Source organism: Patella vulgata, chromosome 1 (genome assembly GCF_932274485.2).
Source record: "Patella vulgata chromosome 1, xgPatVulg1.2, whole genome shotgun sequence".
Classification (NCBI taxonomy): domain Eukaryota; kingdom Metazoa; phylum Mollusca; class Gastropoda; family Patellidae; genus Patella; species Patella vulgata.
The window spans coordinates 19,425,158-19,450,757 of record NC_065879.2 but is presented as its reverse complement, the minus strand read 5'-3'; the positions used below and the strand labels follow the sequence as shown (position 1 = coordinate 19,450,757).

The 25,600-nt window shown below is 36.7% G+C and overlaps 2 protein-coding genes across 7 annotated transcripts; one reads left to right on the top strand and one right to left on the bottom strand.

The window, feature by feature from the left end:
* Positions 1 to 918: 918 nt before the first annotated feature.
* On the bottom strand, positions 919 to 13,452 carry LOC126808617 (uncharacterized). Of its 2 annotated transcripts, none has more exons than XM_050533475.2 (10): positions 13,323 to 13,452; positions 12,256 to 12,357; positions 10,812 to 10,941; positions 9,859 to 9,969; positions 9,541 to 9,613; positions 7,942 to 8,117; positions 6,397 to 7,203; positions 6,078 to 6,118; positions 5,398 to 5,456; positions 919 to 4,254 (listed from the first exon to the last, which is right to left on the bottom strand). In XM_050533475.2, exons 2-9 carry the CDS (start codon positions 12,346 to 12,348, stop codon positions 5,418 to 5,420), a joined length of 1,470 nt encoding a protein of 489 aa, XP_050389432.2. In that variant the 5' UTR covers positions 12,349 to 12,357; positions 13,323 to 13,452; the 3' UTR covers positions 919 to 4,254; positions 5,398 to 5,417. The 2 variants fall into 2 exon arrangements, with proteins under 2 accessions (XP_050389432.2, XP_050389433.2); XM_050533476.2 differs by having other exon boundaries at positions 5,404 to 5,456.
* Positions 13,453 to 13,474: 22 nt separating this feature from the next.
* Positions 13,475 to 24,925, top strand: LOC126808614 (uncharacterized). Of its 5 annotated transcripts, none has more exons than XM_050533468.2 (8): positions 13,475 to 13,611; positions 14,581 to 14,693; positions 17,603 to 17,752; positions 18,438 to 18,578; positions 20,108 to 20,337; positions 22,748 to 22,833; positions 23,925 to 24,080; positions 24,298 to 24,925. In XM_050533468.2, exons 2-8 carry the CDS (start codon positions 14,643 to 14,645, stop codon positions 24,894 to 24,896), a joined length of 1,413 nt encoding a protein of 470 aa, XP_050389425.2. In that variant the 5' UTR covers positions 13,475 to 13,611; positions 14,581 to 14,642; the 3' UTR covers positions 24,897 to 24,925. The 5 variants fall into 5 exon arrangements, with proteins under 5 accessions (XP_050389425.2, XP_055959533.1, XP_050389423.2 ...); XM_056103558.1 differs by having other exon boundaries at positions 13,520 to 13,538; XM_050533466.2 differs by lacking the exon at positions 13,475 to 13,611 and adding an exon at positions 13,888 to 14,042.
* The last annotated feature ends 675 nt before the right edge of the window (positions 24,926 to 25,600 follow it).

The following is a 25,600-nucleotide window of genomic DNA, read 5'->3' as shown; positions in this document are numbered from 1 at the left end:
CAATCCAAAGCAACAAGAACTGTCAACAGACAGAAAGCACCTGCTTAACTGTCAACAACCTAATTATGTATAATGTAAAGACTTGAAAATTATAATGCAAGCCTGCAGGTCAATCCAGTACTGGTCTATATAAATTAAATGTTGTTTTTTTCTCGTTACAGGAACTTATACTTGTCCCTGTTATTATTATCCGAATAGAACTGGTTCGTCTAGTCGACCTTCCTTCATCGTCTCTGTCGACCTTAAATGTGGCGAGAAATCCTCAGATCATTGGGTCAAACGTGGAACAGCCTTGTTAATGAGTTTAGATTACTAAATAATTTATATCCAGCTTTTTTTCCTTGTCATTATTTTCTAAAAATGCCTAAACAAATCTGCTGTGCCATGATAATAGAAACTATAATATGACCAATATTTTCTTGAAAGAACGGATTACTTAAGCCGTATCTTCTAATAAAGCATGGATGATTTTTCACTTTGAATCTATTCATAAACCTTGAGTTTTATTTACACATTATGAATTTAGAAATTTGTCTTTTTCTAAGTTTCAGAGACGAGTTACATTTATTTATCTCATCACTTGTATTTTAATGTCAACGGACTACATACAATATTTTAAATAAGAAAACATTCCGTCCACTTTTATGATTTATTATTTTTTTTTGTATATAAAATTAAATACTGTCAATATTTTTTTTTTATATATGTCTGAATCCAGAAAGCTAAACAACTTTTAATCCAGTATTAAAGAAGACTAAAATAATAGATATTTTTTAAAAAAAAAAACAGCATTATTAAATTCTAATAACGTGAAAAGACAGTATTATTATTATTATTAAATTCTGAAAAAGTGAAAAAATAGAAATTAAAAAAAAAAAATAAGACAGCATTATTAAAGTAGCAATGAATTTGAAAAAAAAAAAAAAAAATGGCGATCTAATACAATTTAGATTACAAATTTGGTTCGTTTATTTATAGTTCATTTTACAGTACAATGGACATTTTCACTGGAGTATAATCATAACATCAGAATTAAAACACAGCTAGACCACTTAAAGTGTTAGTTGTAGAACTGATGATAATATTATTTATAGTTTGAATCATCAGCATTTTTCATATCATTAATTAATTACATTGAAATTATAACTGGATTTATTGTAAATATTGAAACTTTTATTTATTTCATGGTGATTTTTTACATGTACAACATTTATTTATTGATATATTTATGTTACAAATATACATAATTTGTTATGAAGATTTATTAAAATATCAGAATATATTAACCCTGTCTTGTTATTGTCCTCGGTTCCTCTCATGTACTCAGCCACTCAACAACCCAATAATGTGCCTATCATATTATTAGAATAAAATATGGCAGCAATTATCTTACATTTCTTCCCTATGCGAAAGATTGATGCCATGATTAGGGTGCCCCACCATAAATAACTATCTTCAAATATCTTGACAATTACACCACAATATCTATATTTACATCCCACTTCTACTCGTTGCCACTGGCAACCTTTGATAAAACTGTCCTGTTTATTTTCAATACATGCTTAAAAGTATCGGTGTATCAGAAATATACAGAAAGAGTACTGTTCATTTAGTCCGACCCAGATCGCAATTGATAAGATGGCTCTATACAATGCACAAGGATAATGTACATGAAACAACTAGTCAAAATCATAGTAACAAAACAAACCGGGGGGAACTACATGGCAGTTCAAAAACATATACAATGACATTAAATTAACATAACAACATATTACAAAAATCAATTATTATACATATCAATTGGCATCTATTTCATAATTTGGTTTGATTTATATTAATATGCAAAATATATAAATTAGAATATTGAATAATTATTTTAATTAATTGTGATGATAGAAGGCGCAGTTCTCTTGCTGGACACTTCACAGGCATTGAAAATAAGCAGGATGAAAAAAAAAACGCCTAGAAAGTCATAAACTTTATTACATATAAATTTCAACAGAAGAACCATCCGCCGATGCATACTTTCACCAGGAATGTGGTCTAAACAAACACGTGATTGTTTTACGCTCAGAGTATCATAGCAAGGCGCAGGTGTAAATACTACTCAGGTCATCTCTCCACTGCAAAATCATTCTACCATGAAATGTAACGCGAGTCTCAGAAAGGGATAAATGAAAGAGCAGAAAGTATTTGTCAGTTTTCGGTTGAAACATAAAACAGACTCGATAATAAACGCCTAGAAAGTCATAAACTTTATTACATATAAATTTCAACAGAAGAACCATCCGCCGATGCATACTTTCACCAGGAATGACCCACGTTTCGCATTTCCTTTACACAACATTTAATAATATCGCAGTCCTCTACGCCATAGACATGTTGTTTTGACGATGTGGTCTAAACAAACACGTGATTGTTTTACGCTCAGAGTATCATAGCAAGGCGCAGGTGTAAATACTACTCAGGTCATCTCTCCACTGCAAAATCATTCAGGACAGATTTGGTCGGGAGCTGCCTCGGCTGGGCCCCTCGACCAAAACTGTCCTGATATTCACCGATACACCGAGGAAAGTGTGCTAATAACTATTACATACACCAAGCCTTAAATCAGCTTCAAACATTTATAGTCACTAAATAAACGGTCATGCTGTACTTAATAAGCTATGACCATTTAATCATCCATAAATAATACACTGAAAGATGGTTCCGAGTGTCGGTCATAACATCCGAGCACATGTGAGTAAAAATAGGTTACGTGCCCTTGTTTTGAAAGTAGTCTCGCTTAACCCGTTTACCGACCATTCTACGTTTGATTAACAGGCCGGGATAATCAAGACTACTTTTTTATGAAACATAAAAGAAAGCTGGAACAATAAATTGAATTAAGAAACACGCACGTTGGGCAACTCAACAATTGTTTTAAGAACCTTGTAAAATTAAAATGAAACTACTGCTTGTATCATGTTCTTGCCCAACACAAGTATTTCAGAGATATTATTTGTACTAAACAAATGATAAAGCAATTTAAAAAATAAAACGAACGTAATTTCTAAAGCTGCTGTAATAACCAATAAGCTAAATATTACTACTATTCAGAATCGTCAACAATAGATTTTTTTCGGCTGTAATAGTTGATAGATGTGTAGAAAATTGCATGTGCGATGGATATTTATAGTATCATAGACTCTTCCGCTGAGTGTTATCATAGTAAGTGTATGTGAGAAATCACTTCGAGATAAGTCACTAAAGCGTGTACATTCGCCGTGTCAAGACCAACTTTCTGTACAGTGCACAGGTCACCCTACCATGATTAGATGGGAGACGTCTTGAAAATCTTACATTTGCTAAATCATTTTTTTATGACTCTTATTAATTACATGCAATATATATGGTTACGATATTATCAAAATACAAGATTATATACAAGAACAAACTTTGACCCAAAGAATAGAGAAAGAAATGGGGTTTAACATCCACACGACACAAACTAGGTCATTTCGGTACTAACATATGATGTAATTTTATTTCAATAATCACTTGCGTGTAGGGGGTTTTAGCATTTGGAGGGGACCAGAGAAAACCCAGGAAGTTGGACAGGCGACCCTACTTGTCGCATACAAGCGGGGAATTGAAATCACGCCACTTGACTCAATGACAGACCTTATGGGTTAAACCATTTGACCAATCCCAATCCCAAGAATAAAGACGGTTTTTGTTTTGGAGGGTTATACATTATAGCTACAGTAATCGATATGGACACATCACATTCATTCTCCCATTCAACCATTAGATCATAGTCACAGGTTATATCATAGTAAAAGATTATATAATAGTAACAGAAATATCAAAATATCATCTGTTATTTGGTTTTCATCTCGGTGGCGTGCAGAGGTGGTGACAATCTCAGGTATCCAATCAAATGGTGAAATTAATTGTTTTGAAATTACCACTGTTAACCTTATTGTATAAGTTGTCTTATATAATTCATATGTTTAAAATGTCTTCCTTTTTTATATTTGCGAGTACTAAACCTTATCCATGAGTCTAGGGGACGTACAATCGAGAAGCTAGCCTGTGGCCATCACCATACCACTTTGTGCCACTGTTTTATCCAATTGTTTATTATTGTCCGGTGAATACCAAGAATCTTGGTCTGTAGTAAAGTGAACTGTTAGCAGAGGCTACTGTGAACTGCAGGAGAAGACAACACTGTATGGGAGAATGGTGAAGAATTCTCACATTCAGTTAATTCTGAAATGTAAAGAATGTATATATACATGAATATATATAGTATTTCATCTTTAATAATAGTACTTATTCCTCCTTAAAGACAACTAGAGAGAGATAAATTGGGGTTTAACATCCACTCAAAAAAAACTAGGTGATTTTAGGAATAACATGTGGTTCAATTTTATTCCAATAATTCGCTTGAGCGTAAACCCATGAGGTAAACAACTAGAATAATACAATGTTTGCAAAATACTCCTTTTTATAGCCCACATTACAGTGTAGGCATATTATATCATTGCCCCATATTTCCATCAACAATTGGCTTGTGAACTACAGTTTTTGACAAGATTCTTTTCAAATTTGGTGTAAAGCATTGGTGTCATGAGAGGATGAACCCTATGGATATTCAGAATATTTCAATATGGATGCAACAATAGAGGCTATCTGGTTTGCTGAAAAACTTGTGAAAGTGATAGAGGTCCATACAAAAGTTATGCCTCTTTGCTGAAAACCTTGTGAACAGGATAGAGGCTATAAATTTAAGTTTGGTGGGAAGCACAGGGATCATGTGAGAACAAACTCTGACGATATTCAGCGTTCCATGACTATCAGTTCTAGAGTTATTCCCCCTTTGCCAAAAAACCTTGTGAATGAAATAGTGGGTACCTATTTTTTGGCAGATTGTTTTGGGTCATCAGAGGAAACACAAATTTTTTGTCAATTTAAATCAACACTGATGTTGTGATCTTACAGGGAAAAGATGGGCTTCTGATATCCAATATTTAAGACAAAATAAACATTTTACCATTGGTAAACCAATCGTGTACCATAATGCATTTCAGCGCCATTTGAAATAAGGGACTCGAAGAACAAGGCTAGACACATTCCACAAGTCATGTCAAACAGTGACTCATATTCTTATCTGGAAAGCATGTGCAATAAATACTATCGGTGTAGACTGGATTGCCATTCGATTGAGATTTCTGGCATATTTTGCCGAACATAACTGATTTGAAATTAGAGTAAAACGGGAAACGAATGAATGTAAATCAGATTATATACATTCATATTACATTATTATATGCACTGCGACCCATTTGTGTCAATTTCTAGGTCCCAAATATTAGCGATTTAGCTCCTTTAAATAATATCATTTATACATACTTTTACCTTCTCTTATTATTTCAATTAATCTCTGTCAGTTTCTTAGCAGTTTCAAAATACTGAAAACACAAACAGATATTTGATAAACACATATTTTTCCGTCTTCCCAATTTTTTTTACAAGAGGTGCCTGAAGTTGATTAAACAGCAAAAGTTAAGATTGGACAACTATAGTTCAGACAGGCAGTGGTGATGGCAGGATATTTTGAAAAATGAGGGCGTCAATGGTGATTTGTTAAAAACAAAGTCATGGGTATCACAAAACCAGCTTTTATATATAGCATCTATGTTTCGTAAGCGTAAAGATTTATTTCCTCAGAGAATACAACTACACATTCTCTGAGGAAGTAAGTTTTTACACTTACATGCCATAAAAGATGGTTTACACATTCTCTGAGAAAGAAAGTTTTTACACTCAAAAAACGTTAGATGCTATAAAAGATGGTTTACAAGTTCTCTGAGGAAGTAAGTTTTTACACTTACGAAACGTCAGATGCCATATAAGATGGTTTACAAGTTCTCTGAGGAAGAAAGTTTTTACACTTACGAAACGTCAGATGCCATAAAAGATGGTTTTGTGATACCCATGACTATTGTTGTAAGTGTCTGTTGACAACAATCTGATTTATTTTAAATCTCTCTCTGACTTGTGACTTTGTATAAAATGTCATAACTACTTACCTCATTACTGGATACAGAACTGTCTGTAAAATACGCCTCGTCTGAAATAAAATATGATCCAAGGTAATAATGTTTAATGGGAGAGAGAATGGGGTTTAACATCCACTCGACACAAACTAGGGACTAACATATGGTTCAATTTTATTTCAATAATTGGCTTGCACGTAGGGGTCTTGGCTCAATAACAATGAAATTAAATGAAATGGAGTTTAACGTCGAACTGACTCAATGACAAACCTTATGATGCAACGCCCACATGTTAACCATTTAGCAACCCTACCCACCCAGGTAACCAAATTTAATCCAACAGTCAACCTACCTGTTGTAAAGTTGGGTGATTTAATCCCAGACGGAGGAAAGAAATTGGGATCCTGATTTCCGTTTAAAAGTCGAGCTCCTCGTCCAATACCTAATATGGGCTTTTCCAGAAATGCCGGCAAGTCTATCATTTCATTCTCATCTTGCTGCACATCCCTTCCGAATCCAGATACAGAACAAGTTGGAAATTTATTGGATTGTTTTTGTTGAGGTGTATTACAGCTCTGGAGTCCTTGTGATGACTGATCTGTCCCTTTTTCCTCAGTATTTTGTGAATTGAGATTAAGTTGTTTGAGAAGCATGGCACCTCGTCCGACACCAGCCTGTTGAATTTGATTGTTTCCGATAGTAATGGTAGGTTTATCTTGGATCCGACAACCAACATCTTGTTTGCTCCCGTCCATCTCAACTTCTTTTTGAGGATTTGGATTATTCTTAATCCAAGCTCCCCTACCGACTCCTGTTAATGTTGCTTCTGTTGTAGAAGCTGATTGGACATCATCTGTCATATGATCAGTCATGTGATGGACCATGTGACCACGCCCATATACCGGACTGTTATACTTCCAGAAACCTCGCCCAACACCCTGCATTTCTTCCAGACATCTGTTCGTTGAAATGTCGGGAATGGTTTCAACACTATCATTCAATGTCTGGGAATCCTCTTCATCGTCATTTGATTTTGTAGTCAAAGAAAGCAACTCCATCAGCTTGTGGGTTTTACTGGGTCTTGAACTAACAGTCTCTGTACTTTGTGTATTGGGCTCTAAGCTGGATGACAAGGACTGGCTGTTTGGTCTATTTTCTCCTGTAAATAACAAAAATAAAACATTTACCTAATGAACAACTACAGCAGTTTGAACATTATAGCCTAAGTAGAAGCAGGGTTATTGTGTCCCAAAACATGAGACAGGCAGACAAATGGATGGACAGACAAAACCATTTGAAAAGTCCCCTGCCTCCTTCAAAAAGGTGGAGGGTGCAATAAAAAATGTCAGATTAGAAACCTGATTTTTAATTTACAGAAGATGATCTACTTTTTGTCATAATCAAGTGTGGGATTGAACCCATAACATGCACAGGTCCTTGTATTCCATGGATCACAGGTCCTTGTATTCCACGGATCAAAGGTCCTTGTATTCCACAGATCACAGGTCCTTGTATTCCACGGATCACAGGTCCTTGTATTCCATGGATCACGGGTCCTTGTATTTCATAGATCACGGGTCCTTGTATTTCACAGATCACAGGTTCTTGTATTCCATAGATCACAGATCCTTGTATTTCACAGATCACAGGTCCTTGTATTTCACAGATTACAGGTCCTTGTATTCCACGAATCATTAGTCCTTGTATTCCAAGAATCACAGGTCCTTGTATTCCACAGTGACTCGGTTGGTAAGATGCTGGCTCACTGATCATGTGGTCTCTGGTTTGATACCGGAGTTGGCAGAGAAAGTTTATATTCGGAATCTGTTTGACCAATTCTATCACATACGTAAAATCGGTGGACATTTGTACATGTATAGTCTTCTAAGCAACATACCTTGGAATACATTTCCTCTGTCGGTTGAGGCGGCTGCCACGGAATACTGAAATACTCTTGATCTATATTTGGGGCGGATATCAGGTTTTCTCACAGCATCCATATTTCTCTGTATTTTGGATTCATCTTCCTGTCGGTTACCAATATCAGAATCATGTTGGACCATCCCAACTAGACTGAAACATAATTCAATCTATTTAAATCTTTATGTTTATCCTAAGAGTAAAGATTCTTAAGCAGGAGACACTTGGCTCCTAGGAATGAAATTTCAAATTTAAGGGGAGGAAGTAAAGCTAAGACAGGAATGGGGAATGGGGGAGGAATTCAAATCAGTGGAGGTACTCCAAACAAGGCTTTAGCATTTTATTGACAGGAAGATAAAAATCTAAGTACAAATCTTAATTCTTAATTAGCTAATGTGTTAGTGAATAAGTCACCAGGATACTATATATAAATAAAATCAAAGATGACTGTGTGTTCGCCCATCATGCTTCTTCGGCGTGATCCACCCCCGACATATGTGGTATCAAATTAACAAGCATGACCCCGTTAATGTTTTAGGCATCGAATTTGGGTCACAGACGAAACTGGGTATATATGAAAATGAAATACCATTATACACAACTATAAGCATGATCTCTAATTTACAGCTCACAAATTAATTTTAAACTTGTAGTAATTATAACTGGTAGATGGATTGGGTAGACCTGTATTTAAATATAACTGACAGAAGTACTGGGTAGACCTGTAGTTATTATAAGTTACAGGATAGGGTAGACCTGTATTAATTATAACTGACAGGATTGGGTAAACCTGTAGTAATTTCAACTGATGAAGGATTGGGTAGACCTGTAGTAATTATAACTGACACGAGGATTGGGTAGACCTGTAGTAATTACAACTGTATTAATTATAACTGACAGGATTGGGTAGACCTGTAGTAATTATAACTGATGAAGGATTGGGTAGACCTGTAGTAATTATAACTGACAGGATTGGGTAGACCTGTAGTAATTATAACTGATGAAGGATTGGGTAGACCTGTAGTAATTATAACTGACAGGAGGATTGGGTAGACCTGTAGTAATTACAACTGATGAAGGATTGGGTAGACCTGTAGTAATTATAACTGACAGGAGGATTGAGTAGACCTGTAGTAATTATAACTGACAGGGGGATTGGGTAGACCTGTAGTAATTACAACTGATGAAGGATTGGGTAGACCTGTAATAATTATAACTGACTGGATTGGGTAGACCTTCAGACAGGCTGCAGTAATTATAACTGGCAGAATGATTGGGTAGATCTGTAGTAAATACAACTGACAGAATGATTGGATAGACCTGTAGTACTTTAACTGACAGAATGATTGGGTAGACCTGTAGTAAATACAACTGGTGAAGGATTGGGCAAACCTGTAGTAATTATAACTGACAAGAGGATTTGACAGACCTGTAGTAAATATAACGAACTGGATTGGGTAAACCTGTAGTAATTAATATAACTAACAGAAGAGTTGGGTAGACTTGTTGTAATTATTATAACTGACAGAAGGATTTGGTAGATCTGTAGTTGTTTTAAGTTTAACTGAATATTTACCTGGCTGTTTTATTGTATTGTTTATGAATATGTGTTGGAATAAAAATACCAAATGGAGTTTCTGGAGGCGTGTCTGAAAATGAAAATGCTACAGTAAAATAATGTATTAGTTGTAGTATAGGAACATTTGAGTCCAACATGTTTGAGGAGAATTTTGAAAGAACAGCAGCATCGATCGATGCAATTTCAATACCACATAGTATCTGTAAATAAACGTAATTAAACCATTTCTGGACTGGTATTCGTATTAGAGTTTGCATGCATGTGATTCCTATTGCTTAAAATGGCTCATCTGGACTATAATAATTCTATATTTACCATCATCCCAATCTTCTGTACAGGGTATTTCATACGTATTATAAGGTGGTACATCTGTACACCCCTTTAACAGCTTCTTACCACCATTATTATTACTCATTTTATCATTTTCTACAAAAATACACAAAATCATCAAACATATATAATACTTGAGATATTCATCGATTGAGTACAGTTTATGGAGTATGCCTGTCTTTATTAATATGATTGATGTATAGAAGTAGCACAATAAACCCCCATTTAATATGCTTGTTTCATGATAAAGATAAGTCGTTTGGGAAGTCAACATATTTTTTCTTATGTCAGTAATGAGAACATTTACCACACATGAAAATCTGATTAAGAGTAATAACCCATGAAGTAATTATCAGAAAACATTAGAATTTATTTCAATTATTTAGTCTCACGACCTTAAACAATTTCTATTAACTTTAGCCTCTAGTGCGTCCACAAGATGTTTCACAGTGATCAAGGGCCTTAATTCTGGCAGTAATTATCGGAAATCATTGACAATAAATAGGATTCTTTGTCCCTTAAACGCTGTGTATAAGTTTAAAGTCAATCAGCCATTAACTTTAGCCTCAGGAGCTTCTACAAGATTTTTCAAAGAGATCAAGGGCTATAACTCTGGCAGTAATTATCGAAAATCAATAGGATTCTTTTCGGATATAAGATGCTTGACAAAAAACTCTCAATGGTCAAGATTCAGGCACTCAGTCAAAAGTCACTATGTGTGTAATTGTGTATGCTACATGAACTTGAAGTCCCAGAATTAAGAGGTTTTTATAGGAGAGCGATTTTTTGACTTTGGCACATCAAGGAGAGCTTTTTCCAGCTCACCAACCAAATATAGAAAACAATGCCTGCGATAGTTCGATGGTTTAAACCAACAACCCCCAAAAAATAAAGAGATCGCACATTCTATTTAAACTAACAATAAACTGTGTACAAACCATAATCAACCACTCTATCCACCACAGCTCGATTTGGACATGTTGCTAGGTGACGACTTAATTCATGTTTCTGAACAATGTGAGAAGCGTTAAATGTACATGTTACATATTCTTTATCGTTACCATGGTGCTGTTAATAGAAAACATATATTTTACATTAAATGAAATGAAATGAAATGGGTTTAATGTCCTACTGTTCTGCTCCGACTGGGCTAATGAAGACAGGCATACACCCATACACCATACAGTGACAGTGTACTATGAGGGAAATTTATGAGAGAATTTTGCCCAGAAAGCGGCACTACGGCCTACTCTTATATCGATTTCCAACTGCCAAGGGATCTTTGTGCTGGCTGAGAAATTTCTCCCTTGTCAGTGTTTCAGGACACAGGGCTTGGCCAGGGACAATGTATGGTTGTTCAAAGGGGCAAATAAACAAGATACCGTATACACATTGGCATCCACGTAGCAGTTTCCTTGGCAATTGGGGAGAGAGAGAGAAATGGGGTTTAACGTCCACTCGACACTTGGCAATTGGAATTCGACATAAGACTAAAGAGTAGGCCATAGCACCCCTGCCCGGGCTATATTTCCCTCATAGCACACCTTATGGCATGTTCCCATCTTCATTAGCCCAGTTGGTTCAGAACCGTAGAATGTAAAACCCCATTTCATTTCACTAAACCAAATATTGAAAAATCAGTTTGAGTACATGTACATCTGAGCTTAGGTTAAGCACAGAAAAATTATATACTTTCTGAAAAAGGTTATTGATGATCAACAGTTTTAAGACCTAATAATGATCATATCGACCCAGTTTTAAGACCTAATGATGATCATTTCGACCCAGTTTAAAGGGGGTTTAACATTACTGTAAGCATAGTACTTCCGTCATGTGCATCAACTTCCTTTTCGTCCCACATTGGGAAATCCCACGGAACCTTCTAGGCTAACACGATGCAAACCCAGGATCTTACATAGACTATGGAGATACATCTCTCCCGACTTACGATTATTTGTTCATATTGATAGCAATATTTACAAAAAATCTGAGCAGCTCCATTGTTACAAGGGGGTCACGGTGGCTAAGTGGGTAAGACGATGGCTCTCTAGCCTGGAGGTTGGGTGTTCGATCCCTGCATTGTCCGAGAAAGTTCACCTAGATTTTCCGGCGTGGTTACCCATTGTCAGTGATGCAGGATGGAGGGCCTGACAAGGTCCCATGTACACATTGGCGTGCACGTAAAAGATCCCCTGACAGTTGGAATTCGATACAAGAGTAGGCCATAGTGCCGCTGTCCGGGCAAAATTTCCCTCATAGCACACTGTATGGCATATGCCCGTCTTCATTAGCCCAGTTCGGAGCAAAACAGTAGGACTTTAAACCCCATTTCATTTCATTTCATTTCCATTGTTACAAAAATGTCAAGAATAGTTACATTACCTTCTGACATTTTAACAAATGTATCTGAATTCTGTTTGTCCGAATTCTTACATCACAATATGGACAATTCACTTCATTTTCACGGTTTGACATTTTGGATTTCTTAAAAAATAAGAGAAAAAGATAGACTATTATTAGGCAATGAAACATATGTCTAAAGCAAATAACATGTAAAGGCAACCCATGAAGGTTGTTCTTCATCTAAATCGCTAATATTTGGGACCTAGAAATTGACACAAATGGGTCGCAACGCATATAATAATGTAATATGAATGTATATAAACTGATTTACATTCAATCGCTTCCGTTTTTACTCTAATTTCAAATCAGTTATATTCGGCGAAATATGCCCGAAATCTCAATTGAATGGCAATCTCTAGTGTCTGGTTATTCCAGTCTACAACAATGCTACTCTCACTGTTATTAAGCAATGTTAAAGCTGGGAGTACCCTCATTGAAACAGGGGAGGTAATTGTGTTGTTATTTCCTGTGTCATAGATTTTTAAGGGTGGGAAATAATGCCCATGATCGTATAATAGTGATTTGATAACCTATTGAGCAAAAGACATAGAAATAATTATGTTTTGACTTTCTTAGAAAATTTGAAATTCTCGCTTTAAGATTTTGATGAAAATGGCCATTCTAGCTATTATAAAAGGGGGCAGGGTATAATGTATTAAATCATAAGATATATGTCATGAGTCAAGTGGTTGGTGTTGATTCCCAGCTTATGTGACAACGAAAGCGTCACCTGTGCAACGTCATGGGTTCCTCACGTGTGGAATGCGGGTTAAACCCCCTTCTCTCTCATCTGCTTACTTCAATCAATCTTCATTTGGCCTTTCCTATTAATAAGTATTATTAAAACCTGGCTACGTTTGAGAGTTTGATGAAATTATCATCAGGATTAGGTCCAGATTTCCTTTTCCCCTGGAAAAATTATCATCTTTTCTCGCAGTTTTCGTGGAAAATACTAGCTAAGCTATACTGAAACGACCTGACTTACGATAACATCAGTAAAATTACACCAAATATGTGAATTCTATACTATTTTTATGTCAACTTACGCAAGTTCAGTTGAGCAGGCACATCATAGTCATAGTATTAGTAATGTTTATTTATAGTCGATAAAACAACATAACAAACAACAGTGCAACAATCTAGTGAGGACAGGAAACAATTCGGACTCTGGCTAATTCCAATCAGACGAGGCTACCTGTGTCATGCTGATAATTTAGGACATGGCCTACATTTAGGGAGAGATCAGTATCGTCACCCTCAAAGTTAGCGGGAAGATTTAGGCCCCTACAGTCTGTTTAGGGACGAATACAGATTGATTGACAGCTGTCAGCTAAGGTTAGCGCCGAGCCTCATTACTGCTATGAAACAGTTTGATCCAGTGCCCAGTTTCTCGAAATTTTAACTAAAGATAAAATCCAATTTTAGTAGATACTTCAATTTTGATTGGCTAAGCACTAAAATCAATCTAATATTATCCAATCAAATTCCTAAAAATTTGGATTTTATCTTAGTTAAAATTTCGTGAAACAGGACCCTGACTCCTAAAGTAGAAAAGGGGTGGCGCTTATCATTGACACTCGTATATACCACGCCTTGACATGATCGGTGAAGGTCATTTTTTAACGGAAGTAACTAAGAGTTAAAAATGGCTACCTTGGAGAAACTTTTCGATTCTATGGAAGAAGCCGAGAAATTTATAACACATGAAGAAATACGTACAACTACCCATTTTGTCACACGCAAGACACGTAATGTCAATAAGTCACGTACGTAATCAATCTGTAAGATAGATATGTAAACTGACTGTGGGGGCCAACACCCTCCCTCTCTTTGACTTTGAGGGATACGAATAAATAGCGACCTTAATTCCCTATCTCCTCCCACTTTCTAAGAGCACAAAATAATAAATAGACGATGTGAAAGGATTGTAAAAGTAAAATAGTAACCAGTCAAGCATAACACCATCGATAAATGTGTTGGAAATCCATTTTGATGAGGGGTTCGTGACATGATTTAGGCTTTTTTAGGGCCTGTCATAATTAATAATTATAACTAAGTGGCAGATTTTTCTTTGCCCAGCAAGGGGGTTATGTGGCCGAACGGTTAACCCCAAAACCGTTGGAGTTGCAACATAAGGCTGTCATTGAGTCAAGTGGCATGGTTTAGATTCCTGGCTTGTACCTGTCAAGGAGGTTTGCCAGTCCACCCTCAGGGATTTTCTAGGGTCCTCTGGTTTCCTTGCAATGCTAAAGACCTCTACACACAAGTGAATTATTGAAATAATTAACTCTCTGTATTTTTTAGATTTAGATTGTTCATCATTATCAAAACACAAGATATACTGGTTAAAGGACCGTGTACCGTATATGATATTTGGGCACATAGCAAAGCATTGTCATCAAGGAGGAATAAGCCAGGTTTGTTGGAGGATTTGATTTTAATATGTTTATTGTCCCCCGCCTTTCGAAGTATATAGTTCCAGTACATCAATACCTTGATTACATTCAATGATGGGGGATCATGTGGCTCGCAAGCCTGGAGGTCGGGTGTTCGATCCCTGCATTGGCTGAGAAAGTTCATCCAGATTTTCCGACGTGGTTTCCCCCTGTCAGTGATGCAGGATGGAGGGCCTGACAAGTACAGCTGTCTAGTCGTTCGGATGGGACGAAAAACCAAGGTCTCGTGTACACATTGGCGTGCACGTAAAAGATCCCATGGCAGTTGGAATTTGATATAAGAGTAGGCCGTAGCGCCGCTGCCCGGGCAAAATTTCCCTTATAGCACACTGTATGGCTTATGCCCGTCGCTTCATCAGCCCAGGTTAGGAGCAGAACAGTAGGACGTTAAACCCCATTTCATTTCATTTCATTTCATTACATTCGATGATGAGTAATTTGATTAGTCCCTTTGATTCGAATTGAGTGAGAATGGTGAAACTTGTCGTATATCATTCCACCAATATCTGTCATCTAATTGTCTCCTTCTAATTGAGCTTGATTGCTAAAACTTGGTGTAGGTGTTTTTTTAGGTGAATGCCTTGATAGAGTTTGAAGATGAACATTTTCTGCACAGGTTAAGCAGAAATAAGTAATTTGATTGGTTGATGGTTTGGGAAATGATAACTTTAGTTTTAATTAAGTGAGAGTAATGAAAGTGACTGTACTATATACTGAAAAATATCGACAAAATCGACTAAATACCCCAAAATCCCTAGATACCTAACTACAAAAAAAAAATTGGGGGGGGGGGGTAACTCTAGGTCACACATGAAAATGATTGACACTTTAGGTGGGTAATGGGTCACGCTAGGCCACACATAAATATAGTGGAACACTTGTTGGTCATGGATCACAATAGGCCCCACATGGGTCATGGGTCAGACTTGGCAACTTATAAAAATTGTGGGGCACTCTAGGTGGGCCATGTGTTAGAGTTTTTTTCAGACAGCAATTTCTCCCTGGTAAAAGGCCATGCTCTACATGCAGAAAAAACTATACAAGGGATGAGGGCTGCATTCCCTGTAATAAATGCAAACGTTGGTTTCATTCCACATGTGCAAATATTGAAGACCTACTTCCAGCCTGAGGAAAGGTGGGTTATTTTTCGTGTGGACTTTGTGCCTTTAGTGATAACTTAATTTCAACTATAATGGATATTTACTTAGGTGAATAGATTACTACTATTTTCATTTGAAACTTTAACTCTTGTAATCCCTGAGTGATAGTTTCAAATATTAGCAATAAAATTTAGCTAGATTAAGTCCGTATGATGGTTTTTCTAAATTTGCCTGGAAGCGTCACAGTACACCAATGATGGTCTGTGTGTCCCAGTCCACCAATCATGGTTTGTGTGTCCCAGTCCACCAATGATGGTTTGTGTGTCCCAGTCCACCAATGACGGTTTGTGTGTCCCAGTCCACCACTGGTAGTCTGTGTGGTCCAGTCTGCCATTGATTGTCTGTGGCCCATTCCACCACTGATGGTCTGTGGCTTGGTCCACCAATGATGATCTGTGTACCAGGCCACCACTGATAGTCTGTAGCGCAGTCCACCACTGATGGCCTGTGTGTCCCAGTCCACAACTGATGTTCTGTGGCCCAGTCCATCAATGATGATCTGTAGCTGAGTCTACCACTGAAGGTCTGTATTGGCCTGTATGTCCTAGTCCACCACTGATGGTCTGCGTGTCCAAGTTCACCACTGATGGTCTCTGTGTAATCTTCTCACCTAAGTAATGATCCATCATAGTTGAAAGTAAAGTCATCACTACAGACACAAAGTCCACACAAAAAGTAACCTGCCTTTCCCCAGGCCAGAAGTAGGTCTTCAATATGTGCACATGTGAAATGAAAACAACGTTTGCATGTATAACAGTGACAGCAATCCTTATCCCTTATACAGTTTTTTTCTGCATGTATGGCATTGTCTTTTACCAGGAGGGGACAGAAATTTATTTGATGAACTTTTAGGCTGCTCAGACTTTCTTCCCCTTTTCTTTGTTGCGGGACCTATTGTGATCCATGACCAACCTAGAGTGTTCCACTATTTTTATGGGTGGCCATGACTAAGTTATAATGAGCATTTTCTGCTTAGGGTAAGAGTGAAAAGTAATTTGGTTGGTCAAGACTTTGAAGATTGATAAATTTGATTCTAATTTTGTGATAGTGGTGAAACTTTGCGTACAGCTTCATTACATCAATACCTTGACTATAAAGTTCAATGGTGAGCATTTTCTGCTTAATCTATGTAGAGACATCGATCTGTATGGAGGTTTTGGATGGCTAGATGGTTAGCGTGAGCATGTTGTGTCATAGGGTCTGTCATTGAGTCAACTGTTCACCTGTCCAACCTCATGGGTTTTCTCCGGGTCCTCTCGTTTCCTCCCACTGCTAAAGACCCCTACATGAAAGCGAATTATTGAAAGAACATTAATCTAGTTTATGTAGAGTGGAGTTAAACCCTCTCTCTCTCTCTCTCTCCCTCTATCTCTCTCTCTCTCTCTATTGAATTATGGCCCTTGCAACATGCTCTCATCTGATCTGCATGAAATATATATTCATTATTAAGATTAGTAAAACGAAGATGCCTGTTGAATTTAAGCAATTTCTGTTAATAACTTCTACAGTTACGGCCCTTTACCTTGTGAACATTCGATCTGCATGAAATTGATATCAGTGTCTTGTAAATGCTCCTATTTCCTACAGAAGGATATATATGTGACAACCCTTGTCGTCTGCTTGGACAATTTATCCGCTGTGGGTGTATGTTTTCTTGTCTGGCAATCTTTATTAAAGGAATGGAGTTATAAACATTATATTATCTTTCAGTACAAAGAAGAAGATTTAATCGAGGGGGATGTGGTGGATGATCATGATGCATACGTCCAATCTAGACAACGTCAACCTTATAAGAGTAAGAAAGTAAACTGCCCTGCAAGAATAATAATAAAAAAGATTTTGAGTTTTCCAGATTATAAAGTAAGTAGTTGGGGGTACTCGATTGAACGTTCCAGAATTGAATTCACTCAATCACAAAAATAATGCCATCGAGTGAAAAGGGATATTTCGGGCTACAACGCATGCATCAACTGAATTAGAAAATATCTCAACCAACTATATTTGTTGTGTTTAATTGCGTCACAATACTATTCATACCACCTCCGTGGTTGGGACTGACAGAACTCTTGACAGAACTGAATTCCACTTCATGCGATTGCAAATTTGTCAGTTTGGGATGTTCTGGACTGACAATCGAGCATCCCCTATGTGTTCATGGTAAGTGCAGGGGGACTGCACTACACACTAGCAATTACACAGGACAAACCTACAGGGGCCTGGTGCAGGACAGAAGGCCTGGCAAGGAAAAGGTCTAGTCATTAGGTTGGGACAAAAAAGCGAGGTCTTATGAAGACATTGGCATACCCGTAAAAGAACTTTGACAGATACGAGATAAGAGATTGATTTAAGAGTAGGCTGTAACACCTCTGTCTGGGCAAAATTTCCCTCATGGCACACTGTATGGCTTACGCCCATGTTCATTAGCCCACTGATAGCAAAATAGTAGGACGTTAAACCTCATTTTATTTAATGTGGAGGAACATATTTCTGTACATATAGTTTCAATCCTATTTCGTTTCGTTGATATAGTTTCTTTCATTTTCAGATAGATCCGAATAATACATCAAAATTTAGAAGAGATAAAATGGTGAACCAATTGAAAAAAGAGTTTTCTCTAAAGACAAAAAGAATCCTACAAGTGTCTGTAGCATTCTTTAATAACCATGAAAATCATGATTTGTCAGAGGTAGTTTATTGTCATTTTATTGTCCCCTTCTTTCTTCGAAATGGGTTCGTCTGTCTGTCTGTCCATCCGTCCGTTATACTTTTTGGGACACAATAACTCCCCTAATTAAGCTAGAATGTTCAAACTTGGTGTAGGTGCTTATTAGGTCGATGCCTTGATGGATTTTGATGATGAACATCCTCTGCTTTGATTGGTTGATGCTTTTGGGGGGTTGGATGGTCTAGGGGTTTAACATATGCGAGTAAAATCACAATGTCTGTCCTTGAGTCAAGTGGTATGGTTTCGATTCCCCGCTTGAAACATGACAAGGAATGTTAGTCTCGAAATGACCAAGTGAACATTAAACTCCATCTCTCACGTTTTGTTATCATTTTATTCTTACTGGTGTGTGTTTGTGGTCAAATAGCTAATGTAGATCATAGGGTCTGTCATTGAGTCATGCTTAAAGTTACAATTTCATATTTTTAAGTTATATTTTTAAAATGTATTAAAATAAAGCCCTAAAATAGATGGTATCTATAAACAGTCCTACCTTGTTAAAGAATAATCCTATTAATCCTATAATTCACTATTGCCAGTTGAGAAATTGGCAAAAATATCATTTTCAACTTCAAATTCAAACGTTTGAAGATAGCTATCCCATGGTGGGGAATAGGAAAACAAGGAAGGTAATTGTGTTATTATTTCCGGTGTGAAGATTTGTAAGTGTGAGAAAGATAACCTATGATCGTATAATATTGAGTTGACAACCTATTGAGCAAAAGACAGAGGAATAATTATGTTTTGACTTTCTTAGAAAATATGGGGGGGGGTTGGATGGCTGAATGGTTAGCGTGCGCGCGCTGTATCATAAAGTCTGTCATTGAGTCGAATGGCGTGGTTTCGAATTGGTATTGGTATTGGTTGTCAGCCCTATTAGCAAGTATGCAACCCGAACAATCATAAATGATACTGGATAATCATACATTCCTATAAACATGAGATAAATGATACTGGTTAATCATATATTCCAATAAACAACATGAGATAAATGATACTGGATAATCATATATTCCTATAAACAACATGAGATAAATGATACTGGATAATCATATATTCCTATAAACAACATGAGATAAATGATACTGGATAATCATATATTCCTATAAACAACATGAGATAAATGGAGTGCGTTGAAATGTGATGTGTATAAAAGTCATTTAGCCCTGTAGTGATCCTTTGACAATATGAAAACACAAAAATATAAACGTCCTCCCATCTCAGATTTTTTTGAAGGATTGAGAATCAGAATTTTTTTTTTTTTGGGTACGGCCTAATGATTAAATGATGATAATCTACAATATAATTTCAGTTGACTTGCTTTTATTACCAAGATCAATACATAGGTTTTGTGGATGTGATGCTTTTAAAATGTACATACTATTATTATTATAATTTCAGTTGGCTGGCTATTATTAACAAGATACACATTTTTTTGTGGATTTGACGCTATATAAATGGACATACTATTATTATTATTATAATTTCAGTTGGCTGGCAACGTGCTGTCACCAGATCCGGCAGTTATCAGACAAATACACAAGTTAGTGGAGGAAGGTGTTCGTAGCGTCAGTGATATGAAAGTGCACCTAGACCTATTTGTTGCCGATCACATTCTCAAAAACTTCCCAGATTCCATAATTACCAAGACAAACCAACGTTTTTATCTCACAGACAAGAATATTCGTAATCACATGTACCGTGCAATATCAAAAGCTAGGTAAGTCATACACATGTCATTTCTTTAAAGATGCATGAGGGTTAGCGTAAGCTTCGTATCATAAGGTCTGTCATTGTGTCAACTGGCGTGGTTTCGATTCCCCAGTTGTACTTGACAAGTAGTAAGGTCACCTGTCTAACCTCGTGAGTTTTTTCCGGGTCCTCTGGTTCCTGGCAATACTATATACCGGAAAACACCATTTTATACTGAATACCAGAAAACACCAGAAAAACACTAAATACCCGAAAACACACTAAATACCGGAAAATACCCTAAATAGGTAACCTGGCACCCTAAATAGGTAACCCGGAGCCTGGTCCTCTGTGTGCCTGGGTTAGGGTTAGTTTCCGGTTTAGAGTATAGCCCTTCTGCGGGTTACCTATTTAGTGTGTTTTCCGGTATTTAGTGTTTTTCCGGTGTTTTCCGGTATTCAGTATAACATGGTGTTTTCCGGTTGTTTTTCGGTGTTTTCCAGTATATAGTATAGCCCCTGGTTCCTTCCTACTGCTAAAGACCCCTACGCGCAAGTGTATTATTGAAATGAAATTGAACCATATGTTACTCCCGAAATGACATAGTTTGTGTCAGTGGATGTTAAACCCTCTTAAATATCAATATCGGCAAACATTTCGGCAATATTGATATATCGGAAAATTTGAAGTTGAAAGAAATAACTGTTTGTATGCTGATAATGCATTTAAATGTGTTATTAATCAACTAAAAAAAAAAAAAAAAATTTTTTGCCAGCCCTAATTGTAACCACTATACTGGTTGTTGAAGCTTAGCCTCACTTCTCCAATTTTAAATTATATCATTAAATAGCCATACCGTTCTAATCGACTTAATATCGGAGATATCTGATGGCATCAAGAGTTGATTATGGTCCTGTCATGTTAAAAAATGTCAAATTAATTTAATGTCTAAAACAACACATGCAAGAGGCAGATTTAGCTCCTGAACAACGTTTTTCTCAGAATCGAATTCAAATTAAAGGCTGGCTACGAAATTTGCCTTGTCTCTGCAATATCAAATTACTCATGGTTTGATCCACACTAGATATATTCCCAGATTGATTATTTAACATTTGATTAAAAAAAAAAAAAAAAAATACTAACGCTAGATAATCACCCGGCTTTGATTCAATGGAATTTAAACTAGGCCCATCAGGTTTCTTAACTATCAATAAAAGATTGCAGTGCCTTGTTATGTTGAGTAGCATAGAAAGCAGGGGACTATTAAAATGAGTCTGTCTGTCTGCGTCCGTCCGTCACACTTTTTGGGACATAATAACTCTTCTTCTAATTGAGCTAGAATGTTCAAACTTGACGTAGGTGTTTATTAGTTGAATGCCTTGATGAGAATTTTCTGCTTAGGGTAATCAGAGATAAGCTTTGGGACATTATAACTTTAGTTCTAATTAAGTGATAATGAGGACACTTGGTGTATAGTTTTATCACATCAATTCCTTGATTAAGTTCGATAATGAGCATTTTCTGTTCAGGGTAAGCAGAGCGATAAGCAATTTGGAACACAATAACTCTCCTTCTAATTTAGATAGAATGTTCAAACTTGGTGTCAGCGTTCATTAGGTGAATGCTGTGATGGAGTTCGATGATAAACATTGTCTGCTTACAGTAAGCATAGATAAGCAATCGGATTGGTTGATGCTTTGGGGCACGATGACTTTGGATATGATTAAGTGAGAGTGATGAAACTCCGAGTATAGATTGATTATATCATTAACTTGACTAAGTTCGATGATGAGAATTATCTGCTTAGGCTAAGGAGCAAAATGGATTTTTATTGGTCTAGAGTTATGTTCCTTGTTTCCTTTGTTGCACCTTGTGAATGCTCTATCATAAGTTATCTGCCGATCTGTATGAAATTTATATGCGTCATTTAGATTAGTGAAACAACAAAGCCTATTGAATTTCAGCAATTTTCGTTAATTACATATAGAGTTATGGTCCTTGTTTCACTTTGTTCATCCTTGTCAATGGTCGACTGACAAATGTTATCATTCGATCTGTATAAAATTTATAATCATCATTTAGATTAGTGAAATGAAGAAGTCTATTTAATTCAGTAATTCCCGTCAATTACTTCTCGATTTATGCTCTTGTTTTACTTTGTGAACCTTGTGAACATTTGAATGACAAAAGTTATCATCCGATCTGTATCAAATTTATATGCCTGTCAAATTTCAACAATCTGTAAATTATTTCCACAGTTTGTAGATCTTTGTGAACCCACAAACGACGAAAATTAAAATCTGATCTGTATGAAATTGTAAATGCCCCCAATTACCTACAAAAGAATAAATATGCAACAACCCTTGTCAACCGCTCAGACGATTTAGCTGCTGTGGGAGTATGTTTCGTTGCCTGGCAATCTATCTTTTATTTTTCAGGTTCAGAAATTTAGAAATGCTGATAGATGGAAATAGCGTAACTTTTCAACTGGACAAAGAAACATTTGATAAGGCAATGTCAGGTGGTAAGTTAGCAATAAATTCATGAAGTTCATTATAGTTTTTATACGCCCACATGGAAATGTGGTCTTATATTTCCGTCGCCCGGTCCATCGTCCACAATTTCTTGTGAACACTCTACAGACTATATTTATCATCTGATTGTTTTGAAATTGATACATGTTGATTACATTAATGAGATGAAGAATCCTATTTAATTTCAATAATTTTTGCTAATTTCTTCTAGAGTTATGGCCCTTGTGAATACTCTAACAACAAAAATTATCATCCAATCTGTATGAAATTCATATGCATTATCTAAATTAGTGAAACGAAGAAGCCTTTTGAATTGAAGCAATTTCCGTTAATTACGTCTAGAATTATGGCCCTTGTTTCACTTTGGTAAAACCTGTGAATGCTGTAACAAAAAGCATTATCATCCGATCTGTATGAAATTTTTATGCATTATTTAAATTAGTGATATCAGTGTCTTGTAAATGCCCCCCATTACCTGCAAAAGAAAAAATATTCGACAATCCGAATGATCGGACGATTTACCTGCTGTGGATGTATGTTTCGTTGCCATTTTCATTCTTTCCTTCATGTGACTTTTAGGTGGTCACTCATGAGTAAAACATTGGCTTGCTAACCTGTGGTTTGATGGTTGCTCTCGGTGTTGTCTGAGAAAGTTCATCGGGATTTTCCAGCGTGGTTTCCCGTTGTCAGTGGTGCAGGACAGAGGTCCTGGCAAGGGACATTGTATAGTCATTCGGATGGGACAAAACACAGAGGTACCATGAACACATTCAGGGGCATGTAAAAGATCCCTTGGCAGTATGAATTCAATATAACAGTAGGCTGTAGCTTCCCTCATGGCGTATGCCTGTCTTCATTAATCCAGTCAGTTCAGAATGGTAAACAATAGGATATTAAACCCCATTTCTTTCTTTTCTTTCATTCATTTGACTTTTAGGGTCTTGTCATGGTGTTCTGTAGTCTTGGGTAAATATTACACTATTACGTATCCTATATTACAGTATTAGGTCTATAGGTATCCTATATTGCAGTATTAGGCATACAAGTATCCAATATTATGAGCAAAACTTTTTATTTATAGATTCTGAGACAATGGAGATCTTAAAGGCAAATTACACATGTCTGGGCTTAGAGAACTGTCAGAAAACTACTGATACCAGTTGCTTGGATGGCACTGTTGAGGTTAACAATGATGTTACTGATGTCGGCGATGGCACTACTGTTTCTAGCTCATCTAGTAAGTTGACAATTTAATTCTGCTTTCAAATGCCAGATATTGTACTTGTAGTTAATTTTGGGGATGGGACTAACATGTACACTTTAAAAACAGATCATGCCAGGGCTTTTTACACACACACGTTGAGATAAACCGGTTGAGTGGATTCTCAACTAATCTCAACCCCATTTATCTCTCTCCCTTCATTGTATATTTCTTTGATTTTGTTTCTTTGCAGGTGATGATGATTCGATGCCAAGGGGGGCTGTTCTACTTCTAATAGAATTTCACAAGACCATGGCCAATGATAATACGTCAAAGAACAGAGTATTTTGGGAAGCTGCATCCAAAACACTTGCAGAACATGGTTACTATTTTTCATGGATTCATCTGATAAATAAATGGACGAGTCTCGTACTGACCTACAGGAGGGTCAAGGATCATTTCGACAAAACTGGGCTCAACACCATAACCTGTGAATTCTTCGATGAATTAAATAACTATTTGGACGACCAGCCTTCCACACAGACCCCTGATATGAGTGCATTGTGCTTAACGCCTGGAAACACCCATCTGTATGAAGAACCTCATGACACAGAAATTACCATCGAACTGGAGGAAGAACCCGATTCTCCGGCTTCAAGGAAAAGAAAAAATTCGCAAATGGATCAAGAGGATCGATACGCAAAAGTAGTGAAATTATTGGAAGATGCCGAAGCAGCGAGAAAGGCAGACCATGAGCAACTTTTAGAAGAAATCAGAAAACAGAGTGAATCTGCTAAAGAACGGGAGTTAGCATTGATAGACATTTTAAAACATGTACTAGTAAAATTATAACATACATCTCAATAAAGTAAGAAATGAAATGGGGGTTATTTCATTTCATTTCATTTATATCCAGGCTAACGAAGACGAGCATATTCCATAGAGTGTCCTATGATGGAAATTTAGCCCAAACACCGGTGCTACGACCTACTCTTATTATGAATTGATTGAATTCCAACTGCCAAGGGATCTTTTACATGCTTGCCAATATGTACACAGGACTTCTGTATTTTGCTACCAGCTGAATGACCAGAGGCTGTTCCTTGCATGGTCCTCTATCCTGAGAATAGGAAACAACATCAGAAAATCCTGAAGAGCTTTCTCAACCCGGCACCGAGTTCACAAAGAATTCTCAGGATTAAGTGAAGAATTTACTCAAAATTGTTCACCTTATTTAAACTAAAGTATAGACCTTTATAAAACTTTTGTTCTTTTTAATACCTCAATAAGAAACTTATGTGCAACGTTGTGTGTTTCTGGATCAAAGATATTTCTCATAAACAGTGATTGGAATTTGAGTAAATTCTTAACTTAAGTCTGAGAATGCTTTCTGAACCATGTGCCAGAGGATCTCTAGGTTAGCGAGCTAGCGCCTTATTCACAAAGTCACTGCAGCTCCCACTTCATATCATAAAGAAGATTTTGTGCTCCATTATTCCAATTAAGAATATCTTAGCAAACCCTCAATGATTGGAATTGTATATTTTAAACAGGCA